The following is an 18,356-nucleotide window of genomic DNA, read 5'->3' as shown; positions in this document are numbered from 1 at the left end:
AGGGTGGGAAAATACAATGTCAGAAAACTACTGTCCATCATTACACTTTGTATTCCACTGATAATTTGTACTGTAAGATGTGGAAATGTTTTTGTTGCCGAGATGGACAGAACTGTGTATGCCTGCTTATATGCACACACGTCCAGACAGTGGTGGAAAGTAACCAAGTGCATTTACTGTACGTAAGTGCTGTACTTTTTTGGTATTTGCACTTTAGATTATTTACAATTTCCATTACTTTTACTTCTACTCCACAAAATGTCAGAGGCAAATATTGTACTTTTACTACATTTATACTGTATTTACTAGTTACTTTACTAGTTTCTTCGATTACTATTACAAAACATACATTAAAGGCAGAGTATCACGCTGGCATCTACGTTGTCTGAGTTTAATTATGACAAAGTTGTGATACTATTCGCAACTACAAAGCTCTATACAGCCTTTCAATGCTGTGTGAAGTCGGGGCGGGCTAGTGGCCACTGCTATGAAAAATCCCTCCCACTGCGTCGGAGAGGGCCGAGCCAAATCGATAGTATCTCCCCTACGTCATCCCATTAGATCCCATATTAAAAGCCCCTTGGGATTGCACTATTTTAGCGTCTTCATAATGAAATAAATAAATAACCTTTTTGATTACCATGACCAATGACATGTCTGCTATACACTCGAGATTTTTTTGTAAATAATGCACCGGCCATTTTCTTCGTATCGATACGGAAACAGAGCTTGTACTGGCTTGGGGGCGTGTCCATCGCAACCAGGCTGTTCCAGCCAGCGGACTCACGGCGGATCAGCTTGCCCACGATGAGTGCTGTTCTCTGGGTATAACTAGTGAAATGACTCTTATGGAGGGTTTTTTTTCTCCGCATCTGACCTCTCTATTCTTGTGTTTGTGTGTGGCTGGAACAACAGTGACACTAGATCGCTTCCGAGACAGAAGCAGACGTGTGTTTGTATGGATGGATGGATTGATTATAGTAGGCTCAGAATTAGATAATTCCGAGCAGAATAATTCATACAAAAATAAAAATGGAGGCCCAGGCCGTAGCGTAACGGTCTGGGCACCGGACTGGTAATCCAGTCGCAGTGTGCCGCGGGTTCGACTCCCGGACCCGACACGGCCTTTACTGCATGTCATCCCCCCATCTCTCTCCCGTTTCCTGTCAGCCTACTGTCTGTCCCTTCAAAAATCAATAAAAGGCGTAAGCCGCAAAAAAAAATCTTAAAAAAAAAAAGAAAAAAAATGGAGAACCCTGATGTAGTCTTAGTGCTTTTACTGGTTTTAACCTTAGAGTAGTTTCTGTGAATAAAAATGTCAATCAATCTTGACTTGAACATTGTCCATAGCAAACGGAGCTTAATATTATCACATAATATTTCTTATGTCATCGACATGGTAAAATGGCGCCATCTACTGGATAACTATACTTTAGAAGACTAAAGGTCATTACACACTGGCGAATTAGCGACGCGATGCGAATAAGCGATCTGAAAATGCGAAATATTGCATGTTGCAGTTCGCCTGCGAATCTCTGCAAAATACGACACCAGAGCGAACAAATAAAAGCGAAAACGGTCGCATTTTCGCACATTCGCACATTCGCCACTGATGTGGAAGCTTGCATGGACTTCAATTGTTTTTTTTAAATGCGAATTATTCGCACGAATATATCGCGTCGCTAATTCGCCAGTGTGTAATGACCTTTACTTTGGACTTCAACTGCAACTGTGCCAAAACATTATTTTTGCATTTGTTTGTTTAACTGTATGTAATGTGTTTTATTTTCGTTTTATTTTTAGTTTTGTCATTATTATTATTTATTTATTTTTGTTCTGTATTTATTGTTGTCAACACATTTCGTTATAAGATTTTGTTTGTATTTGTGCTGCCATGGGGATGTGGGGGGGGAAATATATGTCAATTGTTTTGAAAATACTTCTTTGTACTGTAAAGAAAATCAATAACCATATTATGTTTAAAAATATATATAATTTACTTGCTTCCCACCCTTTAACCACTTCAGCCCTATATACATTTCGGCCATTTGAAAATAGCCAATCTACAAGCCTGCAATGTGTCACGAATCACGATGCAACACATTGTGAGCTTGTAGATCTGCGATTTTCAAAATATTTGTATACATTGGAATACTTGAAACGGGACATTCTGCATACTGCACCTGATCCGACTCCAGCTGAATGGCTCGGTCGTAGCAGGCTGTGGCGTCCCGGAGCAGGCCGATGCTCTCGTGTTCCAGAATCTGTTCCCGTAGCGATGGCTCCTCCCTCCTCAGTGCGTTGACGCCGCGCACTCCGTCAGGTTCGTGCATCGCCGCATACAGCGTCTATCAACATGGTCGTAATCATTCAGCTATGGTCGTAATCATTCAGCTATGGTCGCAATCATTCAGCTATGGTCGCAATCATTCAGCTATGGTCGCAATCATTCAGCTATGGTCGCAATCATTCAGCTATGGTCGTAATCATTCAGCTATGGTCGCAATCATTCAGCTATGGTCGCAATCATTCAGCTATGGTCGTAATCATTCAGCTATGGTCGCAATCATTCAGCTATGGTAGCAATAATTCAGCTATGGTCGCAATCATTCAGCTATGGTCGTAAACATTTAGCTATGGTCGCAATCATTCAGCTATGGTCATAAACATTTAGCTATGGTCGCAATCATTCAGCTATGGTCATAATCATTCAGCTATGGTCGCAATCATTCAGCTATGGTCGTAAACATTTAGCTATGGTCTCAATCATTCAGCTATGGTCGTAATCATTCAGCTATGGTCATAATCATTCAGCTATGGTCGTAATCATTCAGCTATGGTCGTAATCATTTAGCTATGGTCGTAATCATTCAGCTATGGTCGTAATCATTCAGCTATAGTCGTAATCATTCAGCTATGGTCGCAATCATTCAGCTATGGTCATAATCATTCAGCTATGGTCGCAATCATTCAGCTATGGTCGCAATCATTCAGCTATAGTCGTAATCATTCAGCTATGGTCGCAATCATTCAGCTAGTATGGTCGCAATCATTCAGCTATGGTCGCAATCATTCAGCTATGGCAGAGAAGACCAATACAGTTCCCTGAGGCAGTATACAGTATATAGGGTTTAAGTGGTTAATCAACAGCTCCATGTGGTCCGACCTGGAGGAAGGTGAGATGGTCCTGGATGTTCTCTTTGTTCTCCAGGATGTAGGCTTCAAAGTGCATCAGTGCTCTGGTGTAGGCTTTGGAGCGCAGTGAGGCCCTGGCCAGCACGTCTTGAGGAATGCCCTTCAGGAAGGCTACCACTCGCTGATACTCGCCACTCTCTGGAGGCAGAAAGACAAATACGATGGTATTACATGTTTTACTGATAAAACATGTTGCCACCAGGGTTTATTCAACTGCCAGACACAGAAGAGCTGCCTGCAGCAAAGTCTTCTACAATACACTATACTGCTTGTGTGAAATCTGTGAAAGTCAATTGAACAATGTTCAATGAAACTCTGAAAATAACATTTTACAGTTTACACGCATAGGTCTTCAATTACAATCCTATTTTAACACTTTGTGTAGCAGAATCAAATTTTGAAGGGACATTATTTACACAGATACTATATATTATACTATACATACGGGTAAACCCTGTTCTAGACAGTATACTGTACTCTAAAGGCTGATAGCGTAGCTAGCTAGCTAGAATGTCAAGAAAATAAATGTAGATTTCTCTCATCCCGGCCCCTTACATCATTAGTTTTAGTTACAGTATGCTAAAACCGATTGATGACAGCTAACTTAGTTAGTTGACAGAAGATAATATGAACCAACCAGCAGCTGTTCCAAAAATATTGTCTAGTTTAATTAGTCATTAGTGTCTAATTAGCCTTTAAAATATATTTGATGTTGTTAGTGTGTGTGTGTGTCTCACCGCTCTGTTTGGACTTAGAGGACAGGATGTGACGACTCCACTGAGTGAGGTGAGCCAGCATACTGAACACCGTCTGCGTGCTGAGCTGTGATAGGCTGGAGGCTGTCTCCTGGACACGCCCCCCTCCCCGCCCTTCATCTGCAGTTAGCACGGCCAGCATCTCTTCCCTCACCTGGGGGGAGGGGAGGAAGAATGGGATGCAGTACGGAGGAATGGTGTCAAAGGGAAGTAATGAAGGAGGCATGGACAGATAAAGCAAGTTTCAATCTTTTTTTTTTTTTTTTTAAGATATTTTTTTGCGGCTTACGCCTTTTATTGATTTTTTAAGGGATAGAAAGTAGGCTGACAGGAAACGGGAGAGAGATGGGGGGATGACATGCGGTAAAGGCCGTGTCGGGTCCGGGAGTCGAACCCGCGGCACACCGCGACTGGATCACCAGTCCAGTGCCCAGACCGTTACGCTACGGCCTGGGCCAAGTTTCAATCTTTTACTGGTAATCTTTTTTTGCAGGTTTTTTGGGGAAACAAATTACTAATTACTAAAAAGACATCAGACTAATTGAGAATTACAGAAAACCAATACTTGAGCTCCTTATAAATGGTAGGTGTTCTATAACATCACACCCGTGTGAAGTGAGTGGTGCATGCAACTTCCAGACCCACAGGAACGAGCCCAGGATGCCGGGCCGGTTTCCGGCGAGCCGCCCGCGTCCGAAACGGTTGAGAAATGACGGAGTTACCATGTGGGGGTCCCTGTACTGTACTGTCACATGAAATCATCGTACAGTTAATATGTGTGTGTGTGTGTGTGTGTGTGTGTGTGTGTGTGTGTGTGTGTGTGTGTGTGTGTGTGTGTGTGTGTGTGTGTGAGGCTGCGCAAGTGCGCAACAGTGACAGTGAGTGGTTTATTGCCATGGTTTTCACATGTATTTGTCGATTGCTCCTCCCATTAATACTCGATGAAGTGATTATGAAGATAATGGTTAGTTGCGGTTCTAGCATATAATACAGTACATGTATACACTCACCTCCTGTTGCTCGGTGTCAGTGCAGCCCAGCAGCATGTACAGTAGTATATGAGACAGCAGGTAGATGGTGACCTTGTAGTCGTGTTTGATGATGATACTGCAGCATGTGAACACCTTTCTGGCCAGCTCATGCCTCACCTGGAACATCAAAAACAGGCATTTCAGTTTGAGTTTCTGCAAGTTTCACAGAGGTGGAAATGGGGGGGGGGGTTACGTGCTACACCTGGCTTCATCGTCTACGTTTGGACATTTCGTCTCCCTGGAAACCTAGTATGGAGTTTAGGGCTGGGATATACTACACTACAACATTTCAACATTTAGTATAATGTTATGAATAAACAAAAAATCCATTAAAATAAACATGACTACACAGTCAGTACAGTTATTAGGGATGCACCGATCCGATACTCGTATCGGAGATCGGCACCGATCCAGGCTAAAATTCTAGATCGGGTATCGGTGGCAAATGGGCCGATACATTATCCGATCCGATCCGATCCGATAATTATGTGTAATTACAGTATGAAAACAACTCTACCTCCTCTGTGACACAGCAGTGTAGTATTGACAGTATAACATGTGGAATGCAGCCAGGCTAGCCTGCTCACACATTGTTGCACAGTTCTTTAATAAATAATTCAGTGCATTTATATCTGTGTTTGTTACATTTTGTTTTACAAAGTTGGGAAAGTAATGTTTAAGTCAAGCCTTGATGTTGCCTTACACAAAATAATGATTCCAGACTCCACACAGTGAGGCATACAGCTTAATAGGTTATTACGTTTCTTTGTGGGGGGTATCAGATCGGTACTCTGTATCGGCAGATACTGGACCCCCATGTATCGAAATCGGTATCGAATGCCAAAAAGCCGGATCGGTGCATCCCTAGTAGTTATTCCAACCAGTTCCTTCATCAGGCGGACCAGGGGGAGGCAGTTTAGAGTCCAGGATTGGATGTTTTTTGTGAGGGTACCTACTTTAGCCTACATGGGGAGCATGCAGAAAGGCCCTTTACTCACGCAGCACCCACAGCCTCCTCAGGAATTGAACCCGGGACCTTCTAGCTGTGAGGCAACAGTGCTACAGACTACGCCACCGTGCCCCCCAAAATGGTTTAAGCATAAATGGTTGATGTTGAACTATTATAATTACTGACTTTGCTAATGAGATATCCAGCCCATGTAGCCGACCAGTCAGAGAACCTGCTTCCCATGTTGCTCAGGTACACTGGTTTCTTCAGCTTTGACCAGTCCACCTCCTTCTGACAGCTCTTATACCTGCAAGGACACATGAATCAAAGTTGGGTGGGCAAATTAACGGAAAACAAATGTTTTATATTTGAAAATTCATTCTTAATTATTTAGATGCCCGCTAGGTGGTAGCATAAGCACAGCTAAGCCTTGCCAGCATTGACTCCCCATTGTAACGACCTGCCGTTTCATTTCCGGGTTATCAGAGAGGTGGGGGCTAGTGTTGTGAGCAGTGATCGTTAGCATTAGCTCATACCCCTTAGCTCTCATCAGAAACTGGAGCGATGCGAGACAAAGTCACAAATTATTTTCGATCATGAGGATGCACGACGGCTAAGGCTAACCATGGACAGCGCTCGAAGCTTTAGAGATACAGGGCTTTGGAAATTTTGCTTTTTAATAATAATGGATTTAAATGGAGCCTGGATGTAAAAAGTCCCATAGCTGGTGGGGACGGAGGCACACCATAGCAACCGGAGCAATGCTAAAAGGTAAATTGATGGACGCCGCTTTCATATAAGGAGTATACGGGGTAGATGGCTGATGCTGTCTAGGGGGTACGATTATCATCGTAGATAGCACAGAAATAATTACGAACAGTAGATTATTCAAAAGAATACATTTGGTCAGCCATGCACATCCCTAGTGTCATTTAGTGTGTGTTTGCTTTGTTCCGTCAACCTGGTATTGAGGTGAGGCTCCAGGATCTCTTGGATCTGTTCAGGGAACCTCCTCCACAGCCGCCGGCCTGGAGAGTCAGTACGACCCTCACGGCACTCAAAGACTGATAGCAGCTCCTACACACACACACACACACACACACACACACACACACACACACACACACACACACACACTAATAAATTGCAGCTAGATTAATTAATTTTGAATCTTGTTCTGTCGTGTGTGTGTGTGTGTGTGTACCTGCATGGCATAAGCAGCAGAATCTTGCCCTCTTACATCGTCAGCATAAGCCAGAAATGTTCTCGTCAGTTCCGTCAGCAGCTCATAAGCGAAGTTAGGATCATCCACACCACTCTAACACACACACACACACACACACACACACACACACACACACACACACACAGAGAACACATGTAATAAAAACAACACACTTACGTATCATAGGATGGTGATTAATAGGGAACTTGCGCCAATCATCCTCTTACCACGAAGGTGTTGCGGTCGCCATACGTGTGTGTGTGGGACAGGTCCAGACGTCCAGGGTCGACGGCACCCAGCTCTCCCAGACACTCCCCACAGAGGAGCCTGGCCTCCGGGGACGAGTCCTGGCACCCCTTCAGCAGCACCGCCACCAGGCTTGAGATGACCGGCTCTACCGCCTCGCTGGCACACACCTGACGTAGCACCCACTCCTACAATGGATGCACATATGGCAAAATGTCCATACTGTTAATTTAACAAATCGCTGATCGATCCAGTCATTTCCGTGGTTAGCTAGATTAGCTACAGAAAAACAAACAAACGCAAAACTAACATTTTTGCCTTTCACATGGCGGAACCGACTACTTAACGCACCTCCAGTGCAAACAACTCATGTACGTGTGTGTGTGCATACACACCTGCTTGCTGTGCAGCATGTCCCTGAGGCTGGTGAGTGCGTGGATTCTGACATCCACGTTCTCGTGCTGGATGGCCCTCATGGAGAGCTGCAGCGCTGCAGCCAGGTCACTGCTGCCAGACGTCAGCTACACAAACACCACATGACCACTGTTACTGCTGCAGTGTTGCCACGATAACTGTACAAAACATGGCCGTCTAGTATCATACCTACCATTGCAGTCATACATACAGTACGCTGCCAGTAACACAATTAATGGTACTATGTAGCATGTTGATTTTTGAGTTTCATTTCCTAATTTTCCTCTTTCTGTTTTCCTGACAAACTCAATAGTTACAGTATGCTTCTCCATTACCCCACACCCACCAATATGCTTGCATTTCTTATTTTACAGGGTGACTTCATTCAGATCAAGCAATGACCCATAAAGTGACTGGACAGAGAGTTGCCGTGGTTTTATAACAGAACAATAAGAGACAACGCTCTGGAATCCATTCCTTTAGTCCAATTAAGTGACTTTTTTTCGCAATATCAAAACAGTCTTATATTTGATTTATTTTCAAAAGAATGACTCAAACAGATCAGAGATTTCAGTTAATCACGATTAAGAGAGGTACTGTAAGTCAACAAGCTTACAGGGTCCCGTTGAAGTAGGCTTGTCTACTGTAGGTTGTGTTTATTTTAGCTGTGACCACTCAGTCAGCCAAAGAGCACACTAGTCTGTCTGTCGGCCTACATTTGTTAAGTCCTAACCGAGGGCCGGTAACACAAATTACATGACTTAATGCTACATATTTCGCCCAAACATAGGGCACAATCTGCTGAGTCAAATTCCTTGTATGTGTGAGCATACTTGGCCTACTGTATAAACTCAGTCAGACTGTGATTCATTGATGCAGACCTTCTTGTAGTCCTGTAGAACAATGTGGATTTCTTTCAGTTCAGGATTGTCTGGTAAGAAGTAAATCTCATGGAGGAAGTCTTGGACCTCTTCTCTGTGGGAGAGAAGTCAGGTTGTTCATCACATGTCATAAACCATGTTATGTCTGGAACCAAATGCATAAATATTCCTTACAGTTTTGAGATTATACACAAAGAACCATAAACTCTCATTAAAACAAAATCAAAATGCAAACGATGTGTGTTCATTCTATTTTATTGTCTCCACCAGGCCGAAGGCATGGGGGGAGAGTATGTTTTGCACTCCGTCCCTCCGTCCGTGTGTCCGTCCGTGAGCAGCTAATCTCGGCCACCGTTAACCCGGTCGATGCCAAATTTTGCACACACACTCCCTGGATGCCAACGATTAACCTCTGCCCCAAACTTTCCAGAACGGCCTGTTATAGCGCCACCAGGAGGCCGCTTTGTGCAAAACAAGTTTTTGCACAGTATACCTACACATTTTGTCCAAACATCGCGCAAATTGGTACACAGTCTCTCTAGAGCCATTCAACGAAACCGGTCTTTCAGATTTCTCAGACTCCATCCTGATTGGTTAAGATTGGCTTCCAAAGTTCACAGGAGTGCTCAGTTTCAAACAAAATGCTGCAAATCATGAACACATCGCGTGATTTCCGTGAAATTGTGCACGCACATTCCCACTAGGCCGAGGACGAAATGCCACATGAACAATTTCAACTCAGCCTCAAGGTGGCGCTATAACTGGCCGAAAAGTGTTTTTACATCTAACTGCACGGATCTGTGGATAATTTACTTTTGTTGCCCTTTTATCCAACCACCAGATGAAGGCAAGCTGCAATGTCCTACATTCCTATCCTGGTGGAGACCTGTGCCCAGAAGGGCACTTTTTCTAGTTACTATTATTTTTTTGTTACTGTAGAATACTATTTTTGATTACATGATAGCTGAGGTATTTTTAGTAACCCGTCTGTGACTGTGTGTGCGCGCGAATGCATTACCTGTTGTCCAATATGAGGAAGCGTATGATAGCGGCGGTCTCTTTGGGCAGTAGTGGGATGAGAGGGAGGAGTGCTACAATCACATGACTCAGCAGAGGACCCAGGTGGGTGGGCTCCACGCTCCTCACAAAACACTCCCACGTCCTGTCCACACACGAAGTAGGACGTGACAAATGAGGATAACAATCACATGACCAAATGAAACATATTTACACGTGTGTGTGTGTGTGTGTGTGTGTGTGTGTGTGTGTGTGTGTGTGTGTGTGTGTGTGTGTGTGTTACTACTGACTGGCAGCAGAGCAGAGGGAAGTCCTCCCTGTACTGCAGGCCAGTGCGGAGTGTTGTCATCATCTTCACCCGGACAGAACTGATGTGTTTGGAACCCATCAGTTTCATCAGAGCCATCACACTGGTCAGGACCTGCACAGAAAAATACATGAAAACCAACTCCAATACTGTACTTTATGTTGTACAAGCCAGACCACTCCGTTAGGCAGGTTAGAAGGAGCATGGTTCACAGAGTGGCCTTAGGTTAGAAGGAGCATGGTTCACAGAGTGGCCTCAGGTTAGAAGGAGCATGGTTCACAGAGTGGCCTCAGGTTAGAAGGAGCATGGTTCACAGAGTTAGCCTGGTTAATAAACCAGACTAATATCGCACGGATCCGCGGGATATTAGTCTGGGGAGGCTCAGCTTGGATTTCATTTCCAGGGAAACATTTTCTCTTTGACGCAATTGGTCAGAGCTACTGTCAGTCAAAGGTCTCAAGCATTGAACGTCACTGTACCAAAGCCCGCCCATATTGCATACCGTGTCCCTATTGGGCGCACACGTTTTCGTGTGTAGAAAATGGGCGTACAATTGAGCCTCTCCAGACCGAAATCCGCCGGTAGGCAAATTTTTTTTGCCAACGGCTGATTCGGTCTGGTTTATTAACCAGGCTATCACAGAGTGGCCTCAGGTTAGAATGAGCATGGTTCACAGAGTGGCCTTAGGTTAGAAGGAGCATGGTTCACAGAGTGGCCTCAGGTTAGAAGGAGCATGGTTCACAGAGTGGCCTTAGGTTAGAAGGAGCATGGTTCACAGAGTGGCCTTAGGTTAGAAGGAGCATGGTTCACAGAGTGGCCTTAGGTTAGAAGGAGCATGGTTCACAGAGTGGCCTTAGGTTAGAAGGAGCATGGTTCACAGAGTGGCCTCAGGTTAGAAGGAGCATGGTTCACAGAGTGGCCTCAGGTTAGAAGGAGCATGGTTCACAGAGTGGCCTCAGGTTAGAAGGAGCATGGTTCACAGAGTGGCCTCAGGTTAGAAGGAGCATGGTTCACAGAGTGGCCTCAGGTTAGAAGGAGCATGGTTCACAGAGTGGCCTCAGGTTAGAAGGAGCATGGTTCACAGAGTGGCCTCAGGTTAGAAGGAGCATGGTTCACAGAGTGGCCTCAGGTTAGAAGGAGCATGGTTCAGAGTGGCCTACCGTGCCTATAGGAGGCTGGGAGCTAATACCCAATTTAATTTATTGTGTTTCAATAGGTTGTTCAGAGTTCACAAATTCCCGACGACGAAAATGTATGCCAATTAGTCGGTCCAGCCCGGGGCTCGGGTTCCATGATAGAATATAATAGAATAGTGTCATGTCACAGGATCACCCACCTGCTTCTTGCGTTCCTTCTCCCCAGCGCTGGAGCTAAGCAGCTGCAGGTTGAAAAAGGCCAAGATGCCCAACAGTTTGGGCTGCAGATAATCAGCCTAATTCACAGACAAAGAAACAACATGAAATATTATGTAAGTTGAGAAGGAAGGAAAGAAGGAGATCACAATTGATATGACTGATATCTGTTTATCTGATTGAGATTGATATGTACCGGTATATATGATTCGTTTTGTGTGTAACATGTACGTACGTATGTTGTTTCAACAATATTTAAATGATTTTAAAATTAGTTCTAATAATCTTAGATATTAAGTTAGCAAGCATGCAACAAAAAATTCAGACTTTGGTAATAATCAGAGTGAAAGATTAGAAGCTCCTCCCCAGAAATGTATGCATTTGATTACCATTCAGTCTGACACTTACCATGCGTTCTGGAGTAGTGATTTCCCGTGGACCTTGGTATGGGTCATCATTGGAGGCGAGCATAGCTAGGCCATTAAACACCTAAAATAACAACAAACAAACAACATGTATCAGCACTGTGGACAGAAACTACTTCGATTTTAAGCTGAATTCATATACCATGTATCAATATACAGATCTTCAATCAAAAGTGCGTGCGTGCGTCTGTGTGTGTAGACCTGCTGGTAATTCTCTCCCAGGCGTAGAAGCAGCTCATTGTGAAGGCCTTGAAAGTCCTGCCTCAGCAGAGAACCCAGTTCAATCTCTGTCTCACTCTGGGACATAACACAGCATTAGAAAGAGTTATATAAATGTATCAAAAGTCTGGTAAGTGGTGGTAATCACGTCAAAATTCACATGTTATTGTTTTTATAAAACAAAATCAAACACTTATACGAGCTTTGATAATAAATGAAATGTTTCATTCCTCCTGACCGGGGATTTTAACAGGTCGATTTTAATACCAACAAAGTCACTCTGTGACCCGTGTGGCGTAAGCTACCTATAGGTGCGCGCACACAGCAAAGATCATCTTTTATCTTTTCCCCAACAATGCACAGTTGCACACATCAATTAATTGAACATTAGCAATAGCTACGCTGGGAGTCTTGTAAACTACACGGTTGGAGCTAAGTTTTCGTCCTCCAGCGACTGCATAGCCTGTTTTCTACTTGGGGTTTTGCCAAACTGGCATTCACTCTCCCACAGTAATAAGGAAAAAAACAACACATATTGGCCATTTTCACTCTATTAATTTTACACTCTTGTGTTAGGGAACTCAATAGCACATGGAAGATCCATACGCAGTGATGCAAATAGCATGCATCCTTAGACTCATTAAATTGAGAATGGACGCAATCATGTCACCCTCCGGTGGTCCTGGGATGCAATAATGTACTCAGTACTGTACTCTAACGCCGTTAAAGTAGGTCCCTGGGACCCATCTAAAAAGACCAACCCTGGGTCCCGGGATCCATTACATTACTATCTACATCACTGCATACGCAGCCATAACCTTGGCATGGTATGGGGTGGTATCTCTCTCACAGGCAAGACAGAACGTATAGTACTTTTCTGGGTATGGGCCGATTGTTGCTGTTTCGGCGCTGTAGTGCCGAAATGATTTCGGCTCGTCAGAAATTTTCAGTAGCACCGAAGAGCCGACTTTACGACGGTACCCGCCCCCCCGAACCTCAAATGACGTCAAATTGTAGGCTCTACAGCGCCGAACCGACTTTTATTCGGCTCTAAAATAGGAGTATGAATCGGCCCTTACTCAATCCTCTCAATCCTAGCTTCTCTTTTTTTTTTTTACAAACTGTTAATACAAATTTAAATTAAAGAATCAATCAATCCAACCCACTAAGCAATTTTTTTGGCAAACAAAATGCTTACACGCTGTACCTCGTTGTAAAGGTGGATAATAATAATACCTGGAGATAGCGAAAGGCCCGCTCTAACTCGTCCTGATTACAAGAGCAGATCAGATGGCTGAAGATGTACTTGAAGTTGTTGATGAGAATCTCCCTCCTGTTGGCCTTCAGCTCATTGGCTAAGGTGCGGATGAGGGAGGAGGCGGTAGAGCTGGCCTTTGCCGCCAGGTAGGGCAGGAGTACCTGGAGAGTTCTCTACATACACAAACACACAACATACTATAATGACTAACACTAAATGTATAATCTGTTGTACAAAAATAGCTAAACTACAAGAACAGTTTGTAGATCGGCAATTTTGAGCAGTGGTGTAAAGTAATTAAGTACATGTACTCAAGTACTGTACTTGAGTACTGTACTCATTTTCAACATTTTACTATGTCATTAATATACATTAGTAAATGTAACTAGTAACGTAATGTAATTAGGAAATAATAAAAAAAGTCTGAAAAGGGTGGTGAAACACATCTTGATGATGTCATCAAGATGATGACATCATCAAGATGTGAGGTAGAGGTCTTTCTGTGCCTACAGTGAGGTAGAGGTCTTTCTGTGCCTACAGTGAGGTAGAGGTCTTTCTGTGCCTACAGTGAGGTAGAGGTCTTTCTGTGCCTACAGTGAGGTAGAGGTCTTTCTGTGTCTACAGTGAGGTAGAGGTCTTTCTGTGCCTACAGTGAGGTAGAGGTCTTTCTGTGCCTACAGTGAGGTAGAGGTCTTTCTGTGCCTACAGTGAGGTAGAGGTCTTTCTGTGTCTACAGTGAGGTAGTGGTCTTTCTGTGTCTAGTGAGGTAGAGGTCTTTCTGTGTCTACAGTGAGGTAGAGGTCTTTCTGTGCCTACAGTGAGGTAGAGGTCTTTCTGTGTCTACAGTGAGGTAGTGGTCTTTCTGTGTCTACAGTGAGGTAGAGGTCTTTCTGTGTCTACAGTGAGGTAGTGGTCTTTCTGTGCCTACAGTGAGGTAGAGGTCTTTCTGTGTCTACAGTGAGGTAGTGGTCTTTCTGTGTCTACAGTGAGGTAGAGGTCTTTCTGTGTCTACAGTGAGGTAGAGGTCTTTCTGTGCCTACAGTGAGGTAGAGGTCTTTCTGTGCCTACAGTGAGGTAGTGGTCTTTCTGTGTCTACAGTGAGGTAGAGGTCTTTCTGTGTCTACAGTGAGGTAGAGGTCTTTCTGTGTCTACAGTGAGGTAGAGGTCTTTCTGTGTCTAGTGAGGTAGAGGTCTTTCTGTGTCTACAGTGAGGTAGAGGTCTTTCTGTGTCTACAGTGAGGTAGAGGTCTTTCTGTGCCTACAGTGAGGTAGAGGTCTTTCTGTGCCTACAGTGAGGTAGAGGTCTTTCTGTGTCTACAGTGAGGTAGTGGTCTTTCTGTGTCTACAGTGAGGTAGAGGTCTTTCTGTGCCTACAGTGAGGTAGTGGTCTTTCTGTGTCTACAGTGAGGTAGAGGTCTTTCTGTGTCTACAGTGAGGTAGAGGTCTTTCTGTGTCTACAGTGAGGTAGTGGTCTTTCTGTGCCTACAGTGAGGTAGAGGTCTTTCTGTGCCTACAGTGAGGTAGTGGTCTTTCTGTGTCTACAGTGAGGTAGAGGTCTTTCTGTGCCTACAGTGAGGTAGTGGTCTTTCTGTGTCTACAGTGAGGTAGAGGTCTTTCTGTGCCTACAGTGAGGTAGTGGTCTTTCTGTGTCTACAGTGAGGTAGAGGTCTTTCTGTGCCTACAGTGAGGTAGTGGTCTTTCTGTGCCTACAGTGAGGTAGTGGTCTTTCTGTGCCTACAGTGAGGTAGAGGTCTTTCTGTGCCTACAGTGAGGTAGTGGTCTTTCTGTGTCTACAGTGAGGTAGAGGTCTTTCTGTGCCTACAGTGAGAAAGCGGTTGAGGTCTGGGAAGTCGAAGGCGTGCGCGGTCTGAGCCAGGCTATCCAGGGCCAACTCTCTCTGATTGGCTGACTCGCTGCACTGATCAGGCGTGCTCCGCAGGGCAGTCACATGACGTGAGTGCAATGACTCCACCAGGAACTAAACACAACACAAGAGAGAGAAACAGGGCTGCAGCCATCCATTCTTTTCTTAGCCATTATTATATGGGTTACTTTTTTTGATTAATCCGATAATCAAGAGCATTTTTATATAGATATTTCTTTACATATCAATGAGTCAAAGCAAGAAAATAAATGAAATCATCTGATTCACCACTTAAAGATCAATATAAATACAAACATTAACATACAGTATGAAGAAATTAGATATTGAACAAAACAATAAAAGAGGTGTAAATATTGTAACACCAGCAACACGCTTATCTGATTGACAAAAGAAGCTTACATCCCTGCTGTTATATTTGATAAATGACATTAAGATTCTGAATTCAACAATAATTCCTACTCCAACTGCAATTCCAACTAAAACTATTATCTTGTGTTATGTTATGTCACACCTGGCAGATGGGGTTCTTGTACTGGCTGAAGAGGGTCTGCAGGTGCAGGCCTTTGGCCTTGGCCAGGGCTCTGATCTGGGTGTATGCTGCCACAGACACTGGCGAAGACTTGGACAGCAGACAGTGGAGCAACCTCAGGACGGCAAAGGACACCAAGAGATGCATCGGGGATGCTCTGAGAGAAAGACAATTCAAAATTAAATATGTCGCTTAATTGACCTCCATAAGGCGTGTATGCAAAAACAGCACTGGCCTCTTGTGTGTGTGTGTGTGTGTGTGTGTGTGTGTGTGTGTGTGTGTGTGTGTGTGTGTGCGTGCGCGTGCATGTAAACCAAAACCAACAGTTTTCTATAGTTTGTATTGTTTGCCAGGGCAACAAGGGGTTATAAAACATTATGTTCAAAAGTGTGGAAATTATAAGAAGGTGTGTGTTTTTATTGTGTACAGCCTGAAACCATCTACACGCAGGTCGTAGCTGTAACACCACCAAGCAGAAATGAAACCTCAGGTCCCCTGCATAGTGTACGACGGTAATGGTGTGATTCTCCATACCTGCCTATCTCTCCTGTAGTGAGGATGAGAGTATTGCGCAGCTCGTCATCTTGGTTGACTTTAGCATTGGTGAAGGCCTCTGTCAGGCGTGTGACCAGGAGCTGGGGAGACAGATTAAGGAGAAACGTATCCATGTCATCATCACCATCACATCATCAGGATGATTTTTGAGGGGCAATAGCCCCAACTATGTCCATCTTTTGGTGTGTGTGCATGTGTTTAAACACAAACATTGAAGACGAAGGTGAGGACGCAAATTCTGATTGGCCGGAATGAGGTGATGTACGATAATAAGAGCACCCCTTACTACAAGAGTGGGATTTATAAATATAACTAGAAAAGCAGTTCCTGCAGAAACTGCGTGGGCTTGCTGAAAACCTGCAATGAATGTGTGTGTGTGTGTGTATATATATATATATATATATATATATATATATATATGCATTTTTATAGCGCTTTTCCAAGTGCTCAAAGCGCTTTACAATGGTTCATTCATGCCATTCATACATTGAGAGGTGAAGCGGCGAACAGTCGAGTTGACGCCAGCGTCCTCACTTCCCACATTCACACACCAATGGTGGTAAACTCACACTTACCGACCAACTCATTGGAGGCAATGTAGGGTTCAGTGTCTTGCCCAAGGACACTTCGACATGTGGACAGGAGGAGCCGGGATTCGAACCGCCGACCCAGGGATCATTGGACGACCTGCTCTACCTCCTGAGCCACAGCCAATATGTATGCGTGTGCCCCATCTGCTATCTGCTGTGCTGCCTCTGGTCGACTGAAATTCCCCCCACGGGATCAATAAAGGCATCTATTTATTTAGTAGTAATACCTAGTTACTTTTGATTTAGCGCCGTGATGACATCACTCACCTCACTGAGAAAGTCTTGCTCAGGGTTGGGCTCTGCTACCAGGAAGCGCACCGACTGGGCGAAGCTTGTTCTGACTAGTGGATCGGGATCCTCTGTTAGACAAATCAAAGCACCCAGAACGGCCCGGGAGTCACCGTCTCCACCCAGAAGATTCACACATTGGCAGAGGAGAGGAAGAGACTCCACAAAAGCTGGAATAAAGGAAGTTATATTAGACATCACGTGCATTTTGGGGCGCATCCTCTCACCAATAAAGACAAGAATGACATGGTCATGGTGCCAAAATAATAACTCCACAAAGCACACAAATAAAACACACACACACACACACACACACACACACACACACACACTTATCACACATTTATCTTAGCAAAATGCAAGCACACCATTCCCGATGAAGCCGGTCAATTTGACATATGGCTCAAGTGCGTACCGCCAAAACTGTGAGACAAGTAGCCTGACAAACTTTAGGCTTACTCTAGCGTGGTTGCCCTGCTAATGAAAACATGTCACTGCAGACACCTCAGTACCTCGTTTGACAGAGCTGGCAGCCTGCTCTCCCAGCAGAGGCAGGAAGGGTCTGAGGAGGGATGCTCCGAGGACCGTTGCTTTTTCTTTCTTCCCAGCAGTGTGCTTGGCGGCCAGGCTGAAGCGGGAGCAGAGGATACTACTGGGGAGGTGGATGGTGGCATCCGTGTGGCCGACACTAAGCTGAGAGTTCCCCGACAGGATGCAGACCAGCTGACCCACGCTCCTCGCCAGCTCTGTCTTCACTTGCTCTGAGCCATCTTCCAGCCTAGCCCTTTTTATCACACACACACACACACACACACACACACACACACACACACCAATGTGTCTGTTTGATTAATTTCAAGCAGAGCATGTGAGCTGGGGGGGTTTTGAATTGAGCGCTGATCGGGTTAAAATGCATCAGAGCGGCTTCAGAGCGAGGACCGCCCTCTGCTCCAAGCCGGGGTAAATGGTGTTTTATCTGACCCAAACATCATGGAACGTGGAGTTCCGCAAGGAAGCATTCTAGGCCCAGCTCCATTTTCAGTGTACGTGAATGATATGACAGATGCATGTAACTGTGAATTGCCCTGCTAATGTCCCATACGGATCCAGCCACTTAAGAAAGCTCCCCGAGTGAGGAAGTGGCCAATGTTAATTCCTGACTTATAGTTATCTTTACACTCAGGGAAGACCTGATCAGTGGTCCAGGTGCATGCCACATATAGGCTCTGGCCTGA

At 44.6% G+C, this 18,356-nt stretch overlaps 2 protein-coding genes across 2 annotated transcripts in view; one reads left to right on the top strand and one right to left on the bottom strand.

Annotated features, from left to right (window-relative positions):
- LOC310878260 (serine/threonine-protein kinase PAK 2-like) overlaps positions 1 to 18,356 on the top strand; it is a 155,621-nt gene that overhangs the window by 46,546 nt on the left and 90,719 nt on the right. The gene's annotated exons all lie outside the window — the stretch shown is intronic.
- The window catches only part of atr (ATR checkpoint kinase), a 48,739-nt gene that overhangs the window by 23,605 nt on the left and 6,778 nt on the right, over positions 1 to 18,356 (bottom strand). Inside the window, exons 10-30 of the mRNA XM_083792866.1 lie at positions 17,634 to 17,905; positions 17,101 to 17,291; positions 16,223 to 16,323; positions 15,671 to 15,845; positions 15,097 to 15,252; positions 13,253 to 13,447; positions 11,999 to 12,094; positions 11,781 to 11,861; positions 11,357 to 11,452; positions 10,004 to 10,134; positions 9,715 to 9,858; positions 8,697 to 8,790; positions 7,797 to 7,922; positions 7,383 to 7,589; positions 7,135 to 7,248; positions 6,892 to 7,007; positions 6,117 to 6,237; positions 4,961 to 5,098; positions 3,933 to 4,104; positions 3,167 to 3,333; positions 2,184 to 2,348 (exon numbers count right to left, since the gene is read on the bottom strand). Of these exons, the coding sequence (XP_083648992.1) occupies positions 2,184 to 2,348; positions 3,167 to 3,333; positions 3,933 to 4,104; positions 4,961 to 5,098; positions 6,117 to 6,237; positions 6,892 to 7,007; positions 7,135 to 7,248; positions 7,383 to 7,589; positions 7,797 to 7,922; positions 8,697 to 8,790; positions 9,715 to 9,858; positions 10,004 to 10,134; positions 11,357 to 11,452; positions 11,781 to 11,861; positions 11,999 to 12,094; positions 13,253 to 13,447; positions 15,097 to 15,252; positions 15,671 to 15,845; positions 16,223 to 16,323; positions 17,101 to 17,291; positions 17,634 to 17,905 (3,058 nt within the window). The remainder of the gene's footprint in view (positions 1 to 2,183; positions 2,349 to 3,166; positions 3,334 to 3,932; positions 4,105 to 4,960; positions 5,099 to 6,116; positions 6,238 to 6,891; positions 7,008 to 7,134; positions 7,249 to 7,382; positions 7,590 to 7,796; positions 7,923 to 8,696; positions 8,791 to 9,714; positions 9,859 to 10,003; positions 10,135 to 11,356; positions 11,453 to 11,780; positions 11,862 to 11,998; positions 12,095 to 13,252; positions 13,448 to 15,096; positions 15,253 to 15,670; positions 15,846 to 16,222; positions 16,324 to 17,100; positions 17,292 to 17,633; positions 17,906 to 18,356) is intronic.

The sequence above is a fragment of the Protomyctophum parallelum genome (assembly GCF_964188405.1).
Source record: "Protomyctophum parallelum genome assembly, chromosome: 20".
Taxonomy (NCBI): domain Eukaryota; kingdom Metazoa; phylum Chordata; class Actinopteri; order Myctophiformes; family Myctophidae; genus Protomyctophum; species Protomyctophum parallelum.
Note: the sequence above shows the minus strand (reverse complement) of the source record. Positions and strands in the feature narration are given on the sequence as shown.